The sequence below is a fragment of the Carcharhinus amblyrhynchos genome, chromosome 16 (assembly GCF_965287045.1).
Source record: "Carcharhinus amblyrhynchos chromosome 16, sCarAmb.v2.hapA, whole genome shotgun sequence".
Classification (NCBI taxonomy): domain Eukaryota; kingdom Metazoa; phylum Chordata; class Chondrichthyes; order Carcharhiniformes; family Carcharhinidae; genus Carcharhinus; species Carcharhinus amblyrhynchos.
Genome location: NC_137339.1, coordinates 24386796 through 24405190, shown reverse-complemented (window position 1 = coordinate 24405190; position 18395 = coordinate 24386796). Strand labels below are relative to the sequence as shown.

The 18395-nt window shown below is 40.3% G+C and overlaps 1 protein-coding gene across 2 annotated transcripts in view; it reads right to left on the bottom strand.

Annotated features, from left to right (window-relative positions):
- LOC145353895 (peroxidasin homolog) overlaps nt 1-18395 on the bottom strand; it is a 180617-nt gene that overhangs the window by 44473 nt on the left and 117749 nt on the right. Inside the window, exons 7-14 of one of the 2 annotated variants that reach the window (XM_080204846.1) lie at nt 17576-17745; nt 15866-15983; nt 11876-12045; nt 9214-9486; nt 7729-7785; nt 5807-5923; nt 2244-2402; nt 1387-1499 (exon numbers count right to left, since the gene is read on the bottom strand). In XM_080204846.1, coding sequence (XP_080060972.1) covers nt 1387-1499; nt 2244-2402; nt 5807-5923; nt 7729-7785; nt 9214-9486; nt 11876-12045; nt 15866-15983; nt 17576-17745 — 1177 coding nt within the window. The remainder of the gene's footprint in view (nt 1-1386; nt 1500-2243; nt 2403-5806; nt 5924-7728; nt 7786-9213; nt 9487-11875; nt 12046-15865; nt 15984-17575; nt 17746-18395) is intronic. The other variant, XM_080204847.1, reaches the window with a different exon arrangement.

Genomic DNA, 18395 nt, shown 5'->3' with positions numbered 1-18395 from the left:
CCACCCTTACTTGGTCTGGCCTACGTGCGACTCAAGATCCACAGCAACCCAGGCTCTTAACTGCCCTCGGAAATGTTCTCGCAAGCCACTCCGTACAAGAGCAATTAGGGATGGACAATAAATGCTGGCTTTTCCAGCAAAATGCACATCCCAAGAAAGAATACATTTTAAGAATCTGGGATCTGGGAATTCCTGGGCATGTTGTGCAACTCTGGACATTCAACTACAAAGCATGGACTATGTACTTGATCTTCTTCATTATATCTCCAAAAATTTTAAAATGTGCTCAGTATCAGATTTCAAATCCGTTTTCTCCTCCATCAGCAGTTCAACTGGCATTATTAATAGCTTTAGCATGATGCCTTCTATTGGTTTCAAAATTATGAAGCTTGTCTCCAAGTGACAAGGCAGGCAAGTGACCCAGATTCACAGATCATTTGAATCACACGTCCATACTAGTTTGCTGAAAGTTATGCTGCAACAGCTCTAAGCAAATCTTTCTTCTCTGTGAAAAAGGCACTTGCCCTAGGTATTCATTACTCCAACAATGGTTTAAGTAAGATTAGAAAATCCCAAGTATGGGTGAGCTTGCCAATAGAATCATAGAATTTCTACAGTGCAGAAGGTGGCCATTCAGCCCATCGAGCCTGCACAATCCCACTCAGGCCCTATCCCCGTAACCCCAAGTATTTACTCTGCTAATCCCCTTGATACTAAGGGGCAATTTAGCTTGGCCAATCCATCTAACCCGTACATCTTTGGACTGTGGGAGGAAACCGGTACACCTGGAGGAAACTCACGCAGACATGGGGAGAATGTGCAAACTCCACACAGGCAGTCACCTGAGGCCAGAATCAAACCTGGGTCCTTAGTGCTGTGAGGCAGCTGTGCTAACCACTGTGCCTCCCTGCCACCTCAGCTTGTGGCAGATGAAAAGTACATTATTAGAAAGAAAGGGACAAAATGTCTATTTTATTACTTTCCTTATTTGTGTCTTGTATTAACACTGCAATGAAGTTACTGTGAAAATCCCCTAGTCGCCATACTCCAGCGCTTGTTTGGGTACACTGAGGGAGAATTTAGCATGGCCAATGTACCTAACCAGCATATCTTTCCGACTGTGGAAGGAAACCGGAGCATCCGGAGGAAACCCATGCAGACACAGGGAGAAAGTGCAGACTCCACACAGACAGTGACCCAAGTCAAGAATCCATCACCTGCTGTGGCAGGATTCGAACATAGGTCCCTGACATTGCAAGGCAGTAGTGCTAACCATGGTGCCATCCTTTCTGATTTTAGGGAAGATCCAAGAATAACTTACTTCTTTGCTCAAATTAAGACAGGAGCTTCACTTCAATAATCTTCAGAAAAAGACTGACTCTATACCTTTGTCCATGTAATGATGGGATGAGGTTCTCCTTGCGCAGAGCAGTGAATTTCCACATCCTGACCGGTTTCTGCTGTGGTGTCAGATGGTGTGTGAATAAACACTGGTGTTACTGCCCAGAGAGAAAAGCACAAATCAGAACTGAATTTGCATCAAGTGGAATTCTTTATCATTGGCACTGCTCCACACAATTTGATATTAATATTTGTTGGGGACATGTTGGTCTAGGTGTATTAACGCAAGACTATTAATCCAGAAACTAAGCTAATGTTCAGGGGACCCAGGTTCGAATCCCGCCACAGCAGGTGGTGGAATTTGAATTCAATAAAAAAAATCTGGAATTAAGAATCTACTAATGACCACGAGACCATTGTCGATTGAAGGAAAAACCCATTAGGTTCACTAATGTCTTTTAGGGAAGGAAATCTGTCATCCTTACTTGGTCAGACATATATATGACTCCAGACCCACAGTAATGTGGTTGATTCTCAACTGCCCTCCAAGGACAACTAGGGATGGACAATAAATGCTAGCCAGCCAGCAACACATGTCCCAAGAATGAATTAAAAAAAACATGATTTCTTTAACATCCAATTGAATGCAAGCAGCATAAGCACTGTAAAACTTTTTGACATTTAAAAATGTCAAAAATTCTGATTTTTTGAGAGAAGTGGTACAATGGTTTCACATACAATGAAGATCCATAGAATTTTATGGCTTTATCTGTAATTGATGAACACTTTCATAGAGTAATTAAACTGATCCGGGAGATCATAAAGATCATTCTAGGTTGTGTTAGTGACAAAGATTCTTACTCTATAGCTCCAAAGACTATTATAAAAGTTGCAGGTCTCACCGAGTGATTCAACTGTCAGTTGAACCGGCACATGTCTTGCCCCCACGACACTAATTGCATGACATTCATACTGGCCTTGATCATGGGCAGCAACTCTAACAATACGCAGTGTTCCAGTAGATAAAACAGTGTGTCTTCGGTCATTGGGCAACTGACCACCTGAAAGAAATGGATAATCCAAGGGTTGGGAACTGACATAACATTGGCTTTAGTTGAAAATACAGTGTACTTGAAAGCCAAGAGATGTTAATCAGTTGGGTTTTCTCAATGGACTAACAGGTTAAGACAATGAGTAAAGTTTAGCCAGCATAACAGGTTTGCAGTTTACTCCTTGCTAAGTTAGCTAAGGTCACATTGAGTTGTATGACTGGCTTTAGAACTATTCCCAATGCACGTGGCAGGGGGGGGGCATGGTGGCATAGTGGTTAACACTGCTGCCTCACAGCACCAGGACCCGGGTTCGATTCCAGTGTAGGGTAACTGTCTGTGTGGAATTTGCATGTTCTCCCCATGTATGTATGGGCTTCCTCCAGATACTCTGGTTTCCCCCCATAATCCAAAGCTAAATTGCCCCTTAGTATCCCAAATGAGTAGGTTATGGGGATCAGCGGGGTAAATGGTTAAGGGGATAGGACAGGGGGGGTTGGACTGGTTAAATTGCTCTGTCAGAATGTCAATGCAGACTCAATGGGCCGAATGGCCTCCTTCTACACTGTAAGGATTCTATGATTCACTTGGAATAAGGAATTCCTCCTTCTGATCGCTGACCAACAACATCTACTAGACATGTAGGCATCAAGCAGACAGGATCACGCTTGGCTGTGATGCCCCTTTGGCCAAATGTTCTGACAATCAGTTGCATGGATTCACGTGTAGAGGATGACCAGAAAGGCATGGAGCTGGAGGGTGATCAACAAACATGAAACCATTACCCAGCGAGAAACCAACAAAAGGAGCGAATGGAAACAAATTAATGGTTAAAAAAAGGGGGAGGAAGAAATAAAGCTTTCAAAGAGCAGAACAGGCAATACAACCCAATGAAGTGATAGCTAACTGAAAGGCAATTTACTTGTAGGTGGAATTGCTCAGAAGAGAAATTGAATGCACTGGGGAGGAAGCCGATATTTCCTCTACAGTACAATCTGCCTGATGTTAAAAGATACATCAGAATTTCACATAGTTTAGCTTTCTCTAAATTGTTGGACCCTTGGAGGATCAGACCGGTGAGTTAATAGTGGGAACAAAAGATGGCTAAGACACTAAATCAGTATTTTGCCTCAGTTTTCATGGTAGAGGACACAAGTACTGTCCCAATAGTAACAGGTAATACAGAGGTAATAGAAAGGCAGGAACTTAGAACAATCATTATCAATAGGGAAAGAGTACTGAGTGTACTATTGGGATGGAAGGCAGATCAATCCCCAGGGCCTGATGGCTTACATCCTAGGATATCAAAGGAAGTGGCAACTGAGATTGTAGATCCATTGGTTATAATAATTGGTTATAATAATCCAAAATTCCCTGGATGCGGAAAAGGTTCGAGTGGATTGAAAAAATGCAAACATAATGCTTTTATTCAAAAAGGGAGGGAGGCAGATGGTAGGAAGCTATAGATCAGTTACTTTAGCATTTGTTGGGAAATTGTTAGAATCCATTATTAAGGAAATAGTAAGACATTTGAAAAGTTAAAACAAAATTGTTTTATGAAGAGTGAATTGTGTTTGACTAACTTGCTAGAGTTCTTTGAAGAATGTAACAAGCAAGGTGGATAATGGGGATCCAATAGATGTAGTATATCTGGACTTCCAGAAGGCATTGGATACTGAAGGTTAATATATAAGGTTAGTTCATAGGGGTTTATGGGTAATATATTAGCTTGGATAGAGGACAGGCCAACCAACAGAAAACAAAGAGTTGTAATAAATGGGTCCTTTTTTTGGTTGGCAAGATGTAACTAGTAGGATGCCACAGCATTCAATCCTCAGGTTCCAACTATTTACAATCAATATTAATGACTTGGATGCAGGAATAGAAGGTACTGTAGCCAAATTTGCAGATTACATTAAAATAGGTGGGATAGTAAGTTACAATAAAGAAATAATAAGTTTACAAATGGATATGGATAGATTAAGTTATAGGCCAAAATTAGGCAGATAGAGCTTAACGTGGTTAAATGTGAGATTATCCATTTTGGTTGGAAAAATGGAAAGACAACATATTATCTAGGGAAACTCTAATGATTCGGTGCCGAAGAATCTGGGTGTCCTCGTTCCCGAGTCACAGAAAATTGAGATGCAGGTAATAAGGAAGGCAAATGGAATTTTGACATTTATTGCTAAAGGAATAGAATATAAAAGTAATGAAGTGTTGCTGCTACTGTACAAAGCATTAGCGAGACAGCACTTAGCATGCTGTGTACAGTTTTGGTCCCCTTACTTGAGGAAGAATGTAGTTGCATTGAAGGGGGTTCATTAAATTGATTCCAGAGATGAGGGGTTTGACTTACTGAGAGAGATTGGGCAGTTTAGGCCTATACTCCCTGGAGTTTAGATGAATAAAAGGCGATCTAATTGAGATATACAAGATGAGAAAGGGGATTGACAAAGTAGATGTGGAGAGGATGTTTCTTCTTGTGGGGCAATCTAGAACAAGAGGTCATAATTTTATGATAAGTGGTGACAGATTGAAAAGAGGAGAAGTTACTTCTCATGGTCTGTGGCATTCACTACCCCAGAGTGCTGCCGGGACACTCAGTAAATTTGAGAAAATAGTCAGATTTTTAATTTGCAATGGATTGAAGGGTTATGGAGAACGGGCAGGAAAGTGGAATTGAGGTCAGGGTGAGATCAGCCATGATCAAACTGAATGATGGAACAGGCTCAAGGGGCTGAATTGCCTACTCCTGTTTTTAGTTCTTGCGTTCTTAAGATATTTTTAGCTTTTAAAGAGAATACTTCTTAAATAGTCAATTTATTTTCAATATATTGCAAATCACATATCTGATGCATATGCTTGTAAATTGTATGATCATTCTTTTGTCCACATTTATAATAGAAACTGACTACATAAATTTGTTACTCTCTAATTATACCTCACACCAATGTTTCCTTGAAGTGGACCAAGTGTGTAACAGTGTAAAATGTAACATGCAAATGTAACAAACAGGCCGGGGTCAAACATTCCTGCATTAAAACAGTTCTATGTTGGAAAATACTTCATTGCTGTAAAGCACCTTTGATGTCGTGAGATCATGAAAGACGCGACATAAATGCAAGTCTTTCTTCCTCGTGCTGAGAAGTTCCTTACATCACAACAATTTCAGAGCCACTTCTTTGACATAAAAGGAGCCATTACAATTGTTTGAGTATCCAATCTATATATGTTCGACCAGTACACTTAGTGTTGTTATTTAATAGGATTAATCATTTGTAACAACTTGTGTCATGTACTTCAGTTATCTACATCATTTCACTGGTGAACTCCTAGATTTTCTATACAAACGTTGGATAAGTTAAAACTTGGAGTCCACACCCATTGCACGCGCAAGTAAACATATTGAAGACCTGCTTTAGTCCAGGCAATGACTGGGGCTGGGGTCCCCACTGCAAGGCAGTAAAAATCCACAGCAGTTCCTTCCAACACAACTTGATTGCTGGGAATCACAGAGAATTTAGGACCATCTGGAGAAACAAAACAGAACAAATCCCAGTGTGACGTTAGAATGTGATAGGTTGCTAGGTGATCAAAACACAGCATTATTTTGATACTGAATTTCACCTAACTATATAACTGTATCTAATCAAATTTAGAAAGTTACTCGGTATAGAAACATAGTAACTAAAAGTGGAGTGGGCCATTCGGCCCTCTGAGTCTGCTGAACCATTCATTATGATCATGGCTGATCACCAAATTGAATATCCTGATTCCCTCTTATCCCTAGATCCCTTTAGCCCCAAGAGCTATATCTAATTTCTTCTTGAAATCAGACAACGTTTTGGCCTCAACTACTTTCTGTGGTAGTGAATTTCACACATTCACCACCCTCCGGGTGAAGAAATTTCTCCTCACCTCAGTTCTAAAAGGCTTACCCCTTATCCTCAAACTATGATCCCCTAGTTCTAGACTCTCTCACCATCAGGAACATTCTTTCTGAATCTACCCTGTCTAATCCTGTTAGAATTTTAAGTTTTTTTGAGATTCCTTCTCACTCTTTTAATTTCAATGATTAGATCACAATCAACGACTTTGGTATTCATAAAATCATAGAATCCCTACAGTACAGAAGGAGGCTATTCAGCCCATCGAGCTTGTTCCAACAACAAATCCACCCTTTGCCCATAACCCCACATATTTACCCTGATAATCCCCCTGAAACTATGGTCAATTTAGCACGACGTATCAACCTAACCCACATATCTTTGGACAGTGGGAGGAAACTGGAGCACCCAGAGGAAACCCACACAGACACAGGGAGAATGTGCAAACTCCACATAGACAGTGACCGAGGCCAGCAATTGAACCCAGGTTCCTGGCATGGTGAGGCGGAAGTGCGAACCACTGTGCCACCGCCACCATATTATTCTATGGTTCCTGTGTAATGGGAATCGAGTACTTCATCTGAAACGTGCAAGTAAAAGATGAAATGAAAGGTGATAGGATAGTATGGAATCAGGGTAAATGATGCAGCAGCCCCGCACTTAACCCATGTTACGTAGCAACAAAGTGCATGTTAAGTTATGAATGGGTACAAAAAGGGCTGCCTGCTTGTTCCTGAGAAAGGGTCAGGCATCATGCCTTAAAGCGATTAATGCTGTTCTTGGCAATAAATTGCTGGGTACAGCCATTAGGATTGTGGAAGAGCTAAGGCCCCATCCACTCACTTTTTAGCTTAATGGGGAGAAGGGGTTGGAGAAATAGAGAGACAGAGCTCATGATACTGCAGAAAAGCCAGCCCCCTCTGGTTTGTTTTATTACCGGATTCACAGCCACGAGGCACTTTATAGCAAAACTTCAAAAAAAATTTGATGCCCCGAGATGAACTTGTCTTCATGAAACTGAGCCATGGCTCACGGCTATCTCATCAGAATTCCTTAGCTCAGAAACTGTTCAGTGTGATACTGGCATATCAAACACATTCGCTTGACATTTTAAAAATAAATAGATCAATACTTCCATTAAACAGTGGAGCAAAGAATGTCATACAATTATGTCAAGCATTCATGGACTAATATTTGAAAAGATAAGTTTCAAACCTTTGGAATGTAATCCTCATCTCATCAGCATGCCCTTCTTGTTAAATCAACAGTGACGTTCGCTATATATAAAGTATTTATTATGTTAGCTGAAACTCAACTTAAACAGAAAACCACAACTCTTAAACATTTGTATTGCTCTGCACACTAACATATGAATCACTGAAAATTCAGATATACCACTGGACTATAGGTAAAAGGGCTTCAAGGCTCTCGATAATGTAAAATCTTACCCATCCATAGAATCTGCTGCTGCTTTGTATGGGAACTGGTCTTTTTATCAGAAGGTTCTAAGAAAGCAAATGGAGAAAATCTACATGCCCTGAAAATTATTTGCAATAAATACAGGTGTACTGTAGATTTACATCCTCTACAATACCTCTTGCTTGACAGGTATAGCGCACCGCGGTAAGCAATACTGCCTCGCAGTATCAGGGACCCGGGTTCAATTCCAGCCTCGAATGACTGTCTGAAAGGAATTTGCAAGTTTTCCCTGTGTCTGCCTGGGTTTCCTCCTGGAGATCCGGTTTCCTCCCACAGTCCAAAGATGTGTGGGTTAGGTGGATTGGCCCTGGTAAATTGTCTCTTTATGTCAGGGGGATTCGCAGGTAAATATGTGGGGTTATGGGGCCTGGGTGGGATTGTTGTCAGTGCAAGCTCGATGGGCTGAATGGCCTCCTTCGGCACTGTAGGGATTCTATGATATCAGCCTGGATTTTCTGAACCTCTCCCACTATTTTGCTTCAGTAGATTTGGGTTTGTTAGTAGGGACCACTTTGGCTGAGCACATGCAAACTACTGAGTGGCTCAGAAAATAAACTTGATCAGAAACAATGTCTTCGTCCTGCTTCAGCGAGTCCCAGAGTTCTGCAGCAGCAAATTCCCACCCTCCACAACTCCAGTGTAGTGGATTCCCTGCAAATAGATTGTAAGCTTGTCTTTCACATTCAGGATATTCAAGACTGCAAGAAGAAAGTCACATCTCCCAGGAGAGATGCCCACAAATTGGAAAATGCAGATTACTGAAACAAGGGAGGAATTCATGAGTTGCACACTTATTACTTACCAGTGCAAGATATGAACATGGGGTCACTCAATCAACCAAGCCTGCAGTGCATTAGTGCCATTAACACAGAATGCACTAAGGTAACTATCCTGAAGTCCAACCATGAACCGTCACAACAATTTATAATTACTAGATGAATAAGCAGTTGTATGATCAATGGATTACTGTACATTAAGGAGAAACAGCCAATGTGTATTGTGGCCACAGACTGCTCCGCTACCCCAGCAGATTTTTTTTTCAAACCCAACAAGAATCCATCAGTGAAAAAGGATTTTGGCTGCTATCAGTGTTACAATCCCAATGGAGACCAGCAAACCAAAAAAAAAGAATTTACCAAACAACCTCTAATTAGATAATAAATCAACAGACATTGAGCTTTATTGGAAGTTTGTGAAATAACTTTTTACAAAGTATTTCATTTGGCATTAATCAATTTCATCATGCTTATTTAATCAAATGGATTATAAGAACAAAGAACAACACAGCACGGGAAACAGGCCCTTCGGCCCAACGAGCCCGCGCCACTATTTCAACATTGTGAGTCCCCTCTCCACCCATGACCCTTGTCTATGCTTTTGGCACTCCACATTGGAAACCAGATGATGCTTTCATTACTAATAGCAATAACTGAAAAACAATTAACGTTGTGTACCTTGTACGATGATGTGGGCCACAGCCTGGATGGAACCTTCAGTGTTGCTTGCGTTACAGTTGTACTGTCCCTGATCCTCAAAGGTGACATTCTGCATGAAAAGTCCACCAGATGAAGTGATGGTGTACCTGGAGTCATCAGGGATCGGGTTGTTATTGCCCATAGTCCAGATGATGCGGGGTTGAGGATGACCTGACACACCACATTCAAGCGTGACGCTTTCCCCGACCAATACCTCCGTGTTTTGAGGCTGAATCACGAAAGTGGGTTTCGCTGAAAAAAAATGTTCAGCTTTTAAAAATATCCGACCAAAGGAAATTCTGAGTTCATGTTACATACAAATCATCCAGATAGCTTTACATTTTGAAAATCACAACTTCTCGCATGAGGCAATTCACTAGATAGATGGACCAGTGCCCAACCTTTGCAAATCATCTGAAGTAATCTGTTAATCATTGCATATCGTACTTTGATACAGCAATACCAAGTACCATCTTTGGGCAGTGGATGAGGGATAATTGAATTGGTGGTGAGGGGTAGAGAAAGGAGAAAAGAGGGAAACAACGAGAGGCTTGGAAGGAAGGAGAAATCGAGCAGGAATGGAGAAAAGTACATCAGCATGGATGATGGATGTTGGAATATCCCAGCATGCAAGGAGGAGATGCTCCGATTACAGACAACATTAATAAGGCAATCTGCTTTTTCTATTACTGATAAGTTCTGATACGTATAAAACTGTGCAGAGTATTATAGTTAATAGGCCCCAATTTATCAAGCAACAAATAAATTTAGGATTTGCAAACAACAGAGATTGCAATATATTTAAGCTTTGTTAACAACACAGATGCCTGTCGATATTGTCAAGAACTTTTCATTTTTAAACAGAAGATCGATTCCTCCAGGATTGTTCAAGGTATTAAAAATATTAGTAACACTTCAAATCGGAACTCCTCATCACAACACCACCTATAGGCTTGACATTAACACAGGTAGGTGTGGACGCTTTTATGATGCAACTTTCCCAAAGGAAGTGTTTAATCCAGGAGTATTCAATGCATTTTGAAATGCCGTGTTTTGAGCTTCCACTCTTTTCATTATATTATGTATGTTAAAATATAACTGGTGATAACATTGGATCTGTTGTCCTTTAATGTGACCACTGGTAACAAGCTGTAAGGGTCAGCTGACCCAGCAAACCATGTAACCAATAACAGAATGATGTGATGATCAGCTGATTCAATATAAATTAGATCATGTTTGGAATTGTGAGGAGCTGGAAATGGCCCAGGATGAGGCTTCAACTTTGGAGTAATGAAGTTTCTTTATTGAACCTTTTCTTTGATTTATAAGTTGGATTAGGTTTCGTTAAATTTTTATTGTCTATACTGGAAGAGTTCCTTCTGGATCAATATTGAATTCTGTGACAGTACTTATCTATTGCACAGTGTAGATTCATAGTGCTGAATTTCATACTTGTTTCCGTAATATTAGACACTCTAGTATTGAAGATTACAGATCAAAATCATTATTTTGGTGGAAACATTATGGTGGAATAACCGATAATTTTGGCCATACCGAAACAAAGAACGCAAATTTTAAAAATGTTTAAAATTGAATCCAGTTTCCCACAGGTCACAATTTACTCCATTAACATTGAGAAACATGCCTTTCACCCAGTCTGAACGGCTGAACATTTCTGATGTGAGTGTGTTAGTTAATCAATTAGCTGTTTGTGAGCACGATTTATATATGCGCCCACCCTCTGAAGTTTAACTAGGCAATAGTTTGACAAAAGAAAAAGTGATTTATGATATTTTTTGCGGTAGCTTTTATGAAATGTATGTTTTTATTAATTAAATTTAACTATAAAGATAAAAAAACTCATGACAAGCGTCACGCACTGCTTCACAGCTTAAGCCAAACAAAAATTTCAGACAGTAAAAGACAGTAAAAAATATCCATAAATAAAAAGTCAATTGCCTCATCTCAAAATAAAAATGCTATTGACTATCTGAAAGAGATTATTATGATCATCTTTCCAATGCTAAATTCAGTAACATGAATCAACTTTATTAAATCTTGTGGCAAAGAACAGAAAGTATAATGCAAAGTAATACAAGTATTTAACTAGTGTTTTGTTTAGTACAAGAGAGAACAAAGGGAGTCACATGTAGGCCAGACTTGGTAAGGATGGCAGATTTCCATCCCTAAAGCACATTAGTGAACCAGATGCTTTTTTCCGATAATTGACAATAGTTTCATGGTATCCAATAGATTCTTAATTCCAGATTGTTTTATTTTTGATTGAATTCAAATTCCACCATCTGCCATGGTGGGATTTGAACCCAGATCCACAGAACATTAGCTGAGTTTCTGGATTAATAGTTTAGCGGTAATAGCACTAGGCCATCACCTCCCCGGTGTATCAAAAGTGGCTATTGAAGCAGGGATCATTATTAAAAGCAAATCGGGTGAAGAATGTGGAAATGTGACAGCTGAAATGGTTTAGCAAACCCCAGTTGGAAAAACTAGCATTGGCACAGACATGCGGCCCACTCCTGTTCTAACTTTTTATAACCTTAATATCTTGTGTCTGAGGCAAGACCCTCCAGAGCAGCAGAAAATACAACATAAGTGGTCAAATGCACTTCTGCTTCCTTACATGGTGTTCCAAAATAGCGGAGAATTACTTCATTCGTCTTGACTTCTCCTGCAACGTTTTTGGCCATGCATTGATAGGCACCTTGGTCTGACTCTTTGATGTCTTGAATCATCAGTGTGCCATCTTCCAATAGGTTCACACGATTATCATCCTTCATATCTATCTCATTACTGAGGGGACATAAATAAGTAATGAGGATGCAGCATGGCAACTTGCACAATGTGATACATGAACCAAATGCAAAATTAAAAACTCATCCAAGAATACAACAAAGAATTGCGAATGCAATATTAAAGTAAAACACCCCCTTCATGTTATCATTGATCTTGTTCTGGACATAACAAAAAAAAAGTCCTTCTTTAAAAGGCCTTGGTCAAGCCTCATCTAGAATCCACTGTCTAGTTTCAGTCCCATTAGAAAATGGGAATATGGAGACCTTGGAAAAAGTATGGCATGAGGGCACTAATTAATTGAATTAGAGATCCTCGGAACACATTTAGAACTGAGGCTTTTTAACTTTGGAAAAGTGTAGATTTTGAAGTGGGTCTTGAAAAACAATATAAGGATTGGATTTAATTGAAATAGGTAGATTATTCAGGCTGCAAGGGTTATAATGGATATGTATATGTTGGTTGGATGCTGGAAGGTGCTTCCTTTTGGACAGCGTCCAGAACAAGTTGCCACCACAGAGTGTGGGGGCAGATTTGCAGCAAGTATGCCAAAGGGCAGCTGGGCTGATTCCTGAGAATGAGAAATGTGTAGAAGGTCACTGATAGCTGAGCCAGTTAGTCGTCGCCTTCAACGAAATCTGGGAAATGTCCTACATTGTTCTCTGTGTTTCCCCTGGAATATTGCCCCTCTTGGAGATTTTGTGACAGGGTTGGGAAAGGGTAAAGCACCGAGAGACAGAAGGTGGAATCGGCTAATGATGTGTGGATGTTACATTGTGCGGGAGCCGGACAGGCTTGATGAACCAACTGGTCTTTTCCTGTCTTCCATTTTTTTGAGTTTGTGTGGGATTTTAAATGTAGTGTATTAAAAAAGTTACTGAAGATCATGAGTTTAACCAAGGGAGGGGAGAAAGAAGGGAATGAAATAATAATTGGTATACAAATATTGCAGAAATGTAACATCTGCTTTGAAACTTTTTTTTGGCCTAAATATTGCAGTTGCCTATCCTGAGGCATTTGCTTGGTACATAATAGCTGAAGTGTATTCAGTTCAACAACACTATTAGAATAAAAGTTCCACAAATATTCCTGCAGTTAATAAATGCTTGAACATGGAGAGAAATCTAGGTCTATATTTCACTCAATGAACCACCCTTAACGCATATAAATATGAAAGAGTGAAGAAATGTGAAGTTGTAATCCAAGTTATATTGTGGAGAAAAAAATGCTCAACTAAAGTTCAAGTAGCTTATTTTCCAATACAGTCCCTGGATATTATGGAAAACTCCATTTTGAAGAAATATATCTGGACTGTTGACAAAGGAAGACCACCCACAAATTCAAAAAGGCAATAAGTGGGCTGTTGTGTAATTGAAAGAATCTATACCAAGAGGATTTGGTGTGATTCCCCCAAAGCAGCACGTGGTAACGGATTTGGTAACGGAGGACGTATACCAGCTTCTATTGACAAATGTGTGCTGAGGCCTTTGTCTGCCTATGCAGGTGGGTATAAAAGACCTCATGATATTTTATTCCAGAGCTCAGCAGGAGTGCCTTTGCTGTCCTGGTCAACATTTATCCCTCAACCAACAGCACTGAAAAACAAATGACTCAGTTGTTTATCTTACTGCTGTGTGTGTGATCTTGCTGTGCGCAATTTGGCTGCTGTGGCTTTCCTACAATACAACAATGACAACACTTTACTGCTATTTAATTAGCTGGAAAGTGCATGGGGATTTTTTTTAGGATTTGAAAGGCACCAGATGAAAGCAAGTTCTTTCTTTCTTTGTAACATTATGCTGGCTGATTAAAAAAACAATCAACTGCTGATCTGCAGAATGCAGTTTTGAGTGGCTGAAAAAGAAAGGGATCAAAATAATTGGGCCAAAGGTGTTGCTTAGCAACAATTGCCTTGTTTTTCTGAATTTATTTTGTATCTTGTGTCTCTCTGTGGGTGCCCTAAAGCAATTGACATCCAATTAAAGAGGAAACACATTGTTTTTTAGGCAATGTTTTGGCAACACTATTTAAAAAACAGCAAATGAGATTATCTTTCTAACTCGAAAGACTAATAGATATAGTGAAATGCGTCCTTCATCAACTTGCAGTTTATGTAATTTGTAATAATGGAATTGTTTAGCCAACGATGGCTTGGATTATGCCAATTATTAGGACATATGTCAACATGGTATCAATAGTTGAAAGAAACTTTACAATTAAGTAACATTTCTTGGGAATACACAGCCACAACACATTAGCTGTTCCAGCAGTTCCTTTGGGAAGTCCCTCGGAACATTTGCTTTTAACAACATTGAATACCTTTTTAGCATCTCTGCATAATAACGGCTACTTACTGTCTGAAATAGTGAACAAACTGTAATACCCTCCAATTTAAGATTGGTAAGAGTTCCTAAGATCATAATATATAGAAGCAGAAGTAGACCATTTGGTCTATTGAGTCAGCTCCGCTGCCGTTCAATGAGATCATGGCTGTTCCGAGAGGAAAACCCTCAACTCTAGGATGATGTCATAGGATAAGGGATAGCAAATTTAAAATAGAATTGAGGAGAAACTATTTCTCCCAAAGGGCTGTGAATCTGTGGGATTCGCTACCCCAAACTACAGTGGATGCTGGGATAATGAGTAATTTTAAGGAGGAGTTAGAGAGGCTTTCAATTGGTAATGGGTTGAAGAGTTAAGGAGAGAAGGCAGGAAAATGGGGATGAGGAGCATATCAGCCCTGATCGAATGGTGGAATAGACTCGATGGGCTGAATGGCCTAATTCTGCTCCTATGTATCTTATGAGCTAATGAACTCCAATTTCCAGTCTTATCCTTATAACCTTTAATTCCCTTACTGATTAAAAATCTATCACAGATTTGAACATATCCAACAACTCAGTTAATCAGTTTGGCTCTAGCGAGAAACTCTGCGTTCAACTAGTTGATTCTAACTACCTCTTGCCTGCTTATTCATGGAAGACCCACATTGTCCTATTTGACTGTGAACTCACATCCTGGCCATTGGTAAAACCACAATCTTCACTTCTGTAATGTTGCTCACTTCCATGCCATCCCTCCTCATCCTTCAACCTTCTCAAGAGCCAGTTTACACTCGCCGATATTCTGACAGCAGCTTGCTACATGTTTCACACCATCATTAATGGGTACACTCTTAAACTTGAGACCATTCTTGCAAAACAATTACATATCATCCTATTCCTTTCCAGTCTCAAACACACAGAATCTAATTCTTTAACAATGCCTTAGCCACCTGTGCTAAGTGCTGAATCCTGTTTGGCGTATCTTCTTCCCTGTAACGGGTCCTTTTGTTACACAGAGCAGATAGTTACTGCTTGCAATTATTGCGATTGATAGCTAGTCTCCTTACAACCATTCTATTATCGTGTCTTTCTCTGATCTGCCAGTGACATTTGAATTATTGTCTGACATTTCTTACTTTCTCATGTTACAATTATTTTCCTCTTGTTTATTTAGAATGGTTTCCACACCTCTTGTGAAGATTAGACATTGTCAAATATGAGAGTTACCCAAAGGAAGCTTAGCCTTTGCTACTCTGGCAGGGTATTTGCATTTGATGAACACTTTACATTACAAGGTAAGGGGCACTGGGACTTCAGTAGGTAATTATCTAGCTTAAAAGACCCACAAGTGGGCGGTATGATAACATCAAGCATTGTGCTTATGTCATGCAGTTAGTATTTTTGCTGCAGTTTTTATTAAAGTAGATTATAATTATCAGCCACCACTTTGAATGGCTTCACTTGTGGTTTCACTCTGTGGCTCCTCTGATACTCACTTATTGTGTAACCAGATGATGTTGGGTTTAGGGTTACCCTCCGCCCGGCACGTGAAGTAAACGGTGTTTCCCAGAGTGACATCCACATCCTGAGGCTCGGAGGTGATACGAGGTCTTTCTGTAAGAAAGCAGGATTTGGGTTGAGTTCAAATTGCTTTCACTGAATCAGAAAAAAGCCAAAAAAGGTAAGTGCAGACATTGAGAATAGTTATCACTGCGCTGCTGATGAATAGTTGTGCATAACTGGTCTGTAGCCGAAACTCTCAAATGCCTCCTATCCAAAATTATGTTTACCCAATAAATCTAAACCCAATGTCCTCGATTTCCCTTTGTTACAAAATCTGACATAGCACAAGAACATAAACCACTTTGGACAGTTCTGGAGCATGTACCAGCTGTGGTCAGTTAATAACAATCTCACATTGGAGTCAGGAGGTTGCATTCCCAAGCTCAGAATCAGATTAGAATGACTCACTTGCTCAATCCACATTGCCTTAAGTGGCAGCCTTAAAATGAGACGTTAAGCCGAACTCCCATTTCACCATTCCGTCAGAAATTTAAAATCTGCAAACTCCTCTCACCAAACAACATTCAAGCAGTTTCTGACCTGGCAGTACCTTTGGCCAAACCAGGTCAGAAACTAAATACCACAACTATTCCCTACACCACAGAGCATGTGTGAGCAATCCCACTGGTGATCAGCTAACATATATATTGCACTTCCATCTGTAGCAGACCATATTTAGGCATTGTTTATTAAAAGCAATTGGTTCACATAGTAAGATAAATGCAAAATACTGCGGATGCTGGAATCTGAAACAAAAGCAGAAAAATGCTGGAAAATCTCAGCAGGTCTGACAGCACCTGTGGAAAGAGAATAGAGCCAACGACCCTTTGTCATCAGCTTCTCCTTTCGGGTAAGCTCCATTTCTTTCCCTATAAAAATAAGAGTTTGAATTTTCAAACTCTGATGTAACTTTGACACCCAAATGCAGGGCATACACAGGCTTGTGATTTATGACAATTGTTCAATAATCCTGATATCACTTATGTTGAACTTATTCTGTCTCAGCCTCAGGCTGAAAAGCAACTACTCTCAGCCTCAAAACAGTTGCATTTCTGCCTTGGAGGCGAATTCTACCTTCACTCACAGTCTCAGCCCTTAAGATGGTTCCATTCTTGGCCTCAGCCCAAGATCTTACTTCTCCAGGTTGCAAAGTATAGCAACCAGACTTCCCTCCAGTGCTTCATGAACTTAAGTCTCAATGCTTGGTTCAATTCCCACCCACTCCTCACTTCAGAGAATCATAGAATCCCTACTGTGCAGAAGGCCATTCGGCCCATTGAGTCTGCACTGACAACAATCCCACCCAGGCCCTATCCCCTTAACTCCATGTATTTATCCTGCTAATCCCCCTGACACTAAGGGGCAATTTAGCAGGGCCAATCAACCTAACTCACACATCTTTGGAGTTTGGAAGGAAACTGGAGCACCCGAGGAAACCCACGCTGACACAGGGAGAATGTGCAAACCCCACACAGACACCTTTGCCCAGCAGGTTCATTCCCTCACTTAGTGTTATATTAACTGCCCAACAGCTTTGCTCCCCTGGAGGAGTTCCACCTCCCTACTCAAGGCTCACCACCACGTACGAATAAGTTCAGAGGGATCAACTAGCTAACAAGAATGAAATAACTGAGACAATTTACCACAATTAAATTCCTGTACTGTTACTGTTGTAATCGACCGCCCCTGTAGCCTTCTGGGATGTTCACAGGTAGCAGCTGTCTGGGCGTTACCATGTTCAGCATATTTCTTTAGCAGTTCTGCCAGCCACATTAACTCACAATCACAGATCAGTGAATTGGAGTCCAAACGACTGCAAAATAAAATTTTAATAAAAATACTGTAAACTCAATGCCAGAACAATTCACAGAGTACGCAGCTCAATTGTTTAGGGAGTGTGTGCACCATTTTGTTAAACATCCGGGAAGATTTATTCCTATCATAAGGAACATTCAATCTACTTATGTGTCACATGTAGCGACTCAAAAACTGCTTCTGCTACCAAGTATTTCATGTTTGCTTGTCTGTTTAAATCAGTGGGCCTCGAGGCACTCTTGGCAATTTTATCTCTTTGATGGTTTAATCCTGAATTAGAACACCAAAATTCATTAGCATCGATACCTCCCAACTTGACTATTCCATTGCTATCCTGGGTGCAACCGACATTGCTCTGTGCCCTAACCCACTTCAAGTCCTCCTCATCTATTGCCCCCTGGGGGAATAGAGGGGTGGGGGGTTTACGCAATTAATGGTAATGACCTGTAACTCACTGCCTACGAGGGTAGTGGAAGCAGAGACAATCAATGATTTCATAAGGAAATTAGATAGGCATTTGAGGGTTACGGGGGCAGAGAATAGAGGAAGCATCCGTAAGGTCTAAAAGGCTTAGGAGAGATGAAGAACATAAAAAACATAGGAAGAAACTTAAGGAAAGAGTTTGAAGGGCTAAAAGGGATCATGAAA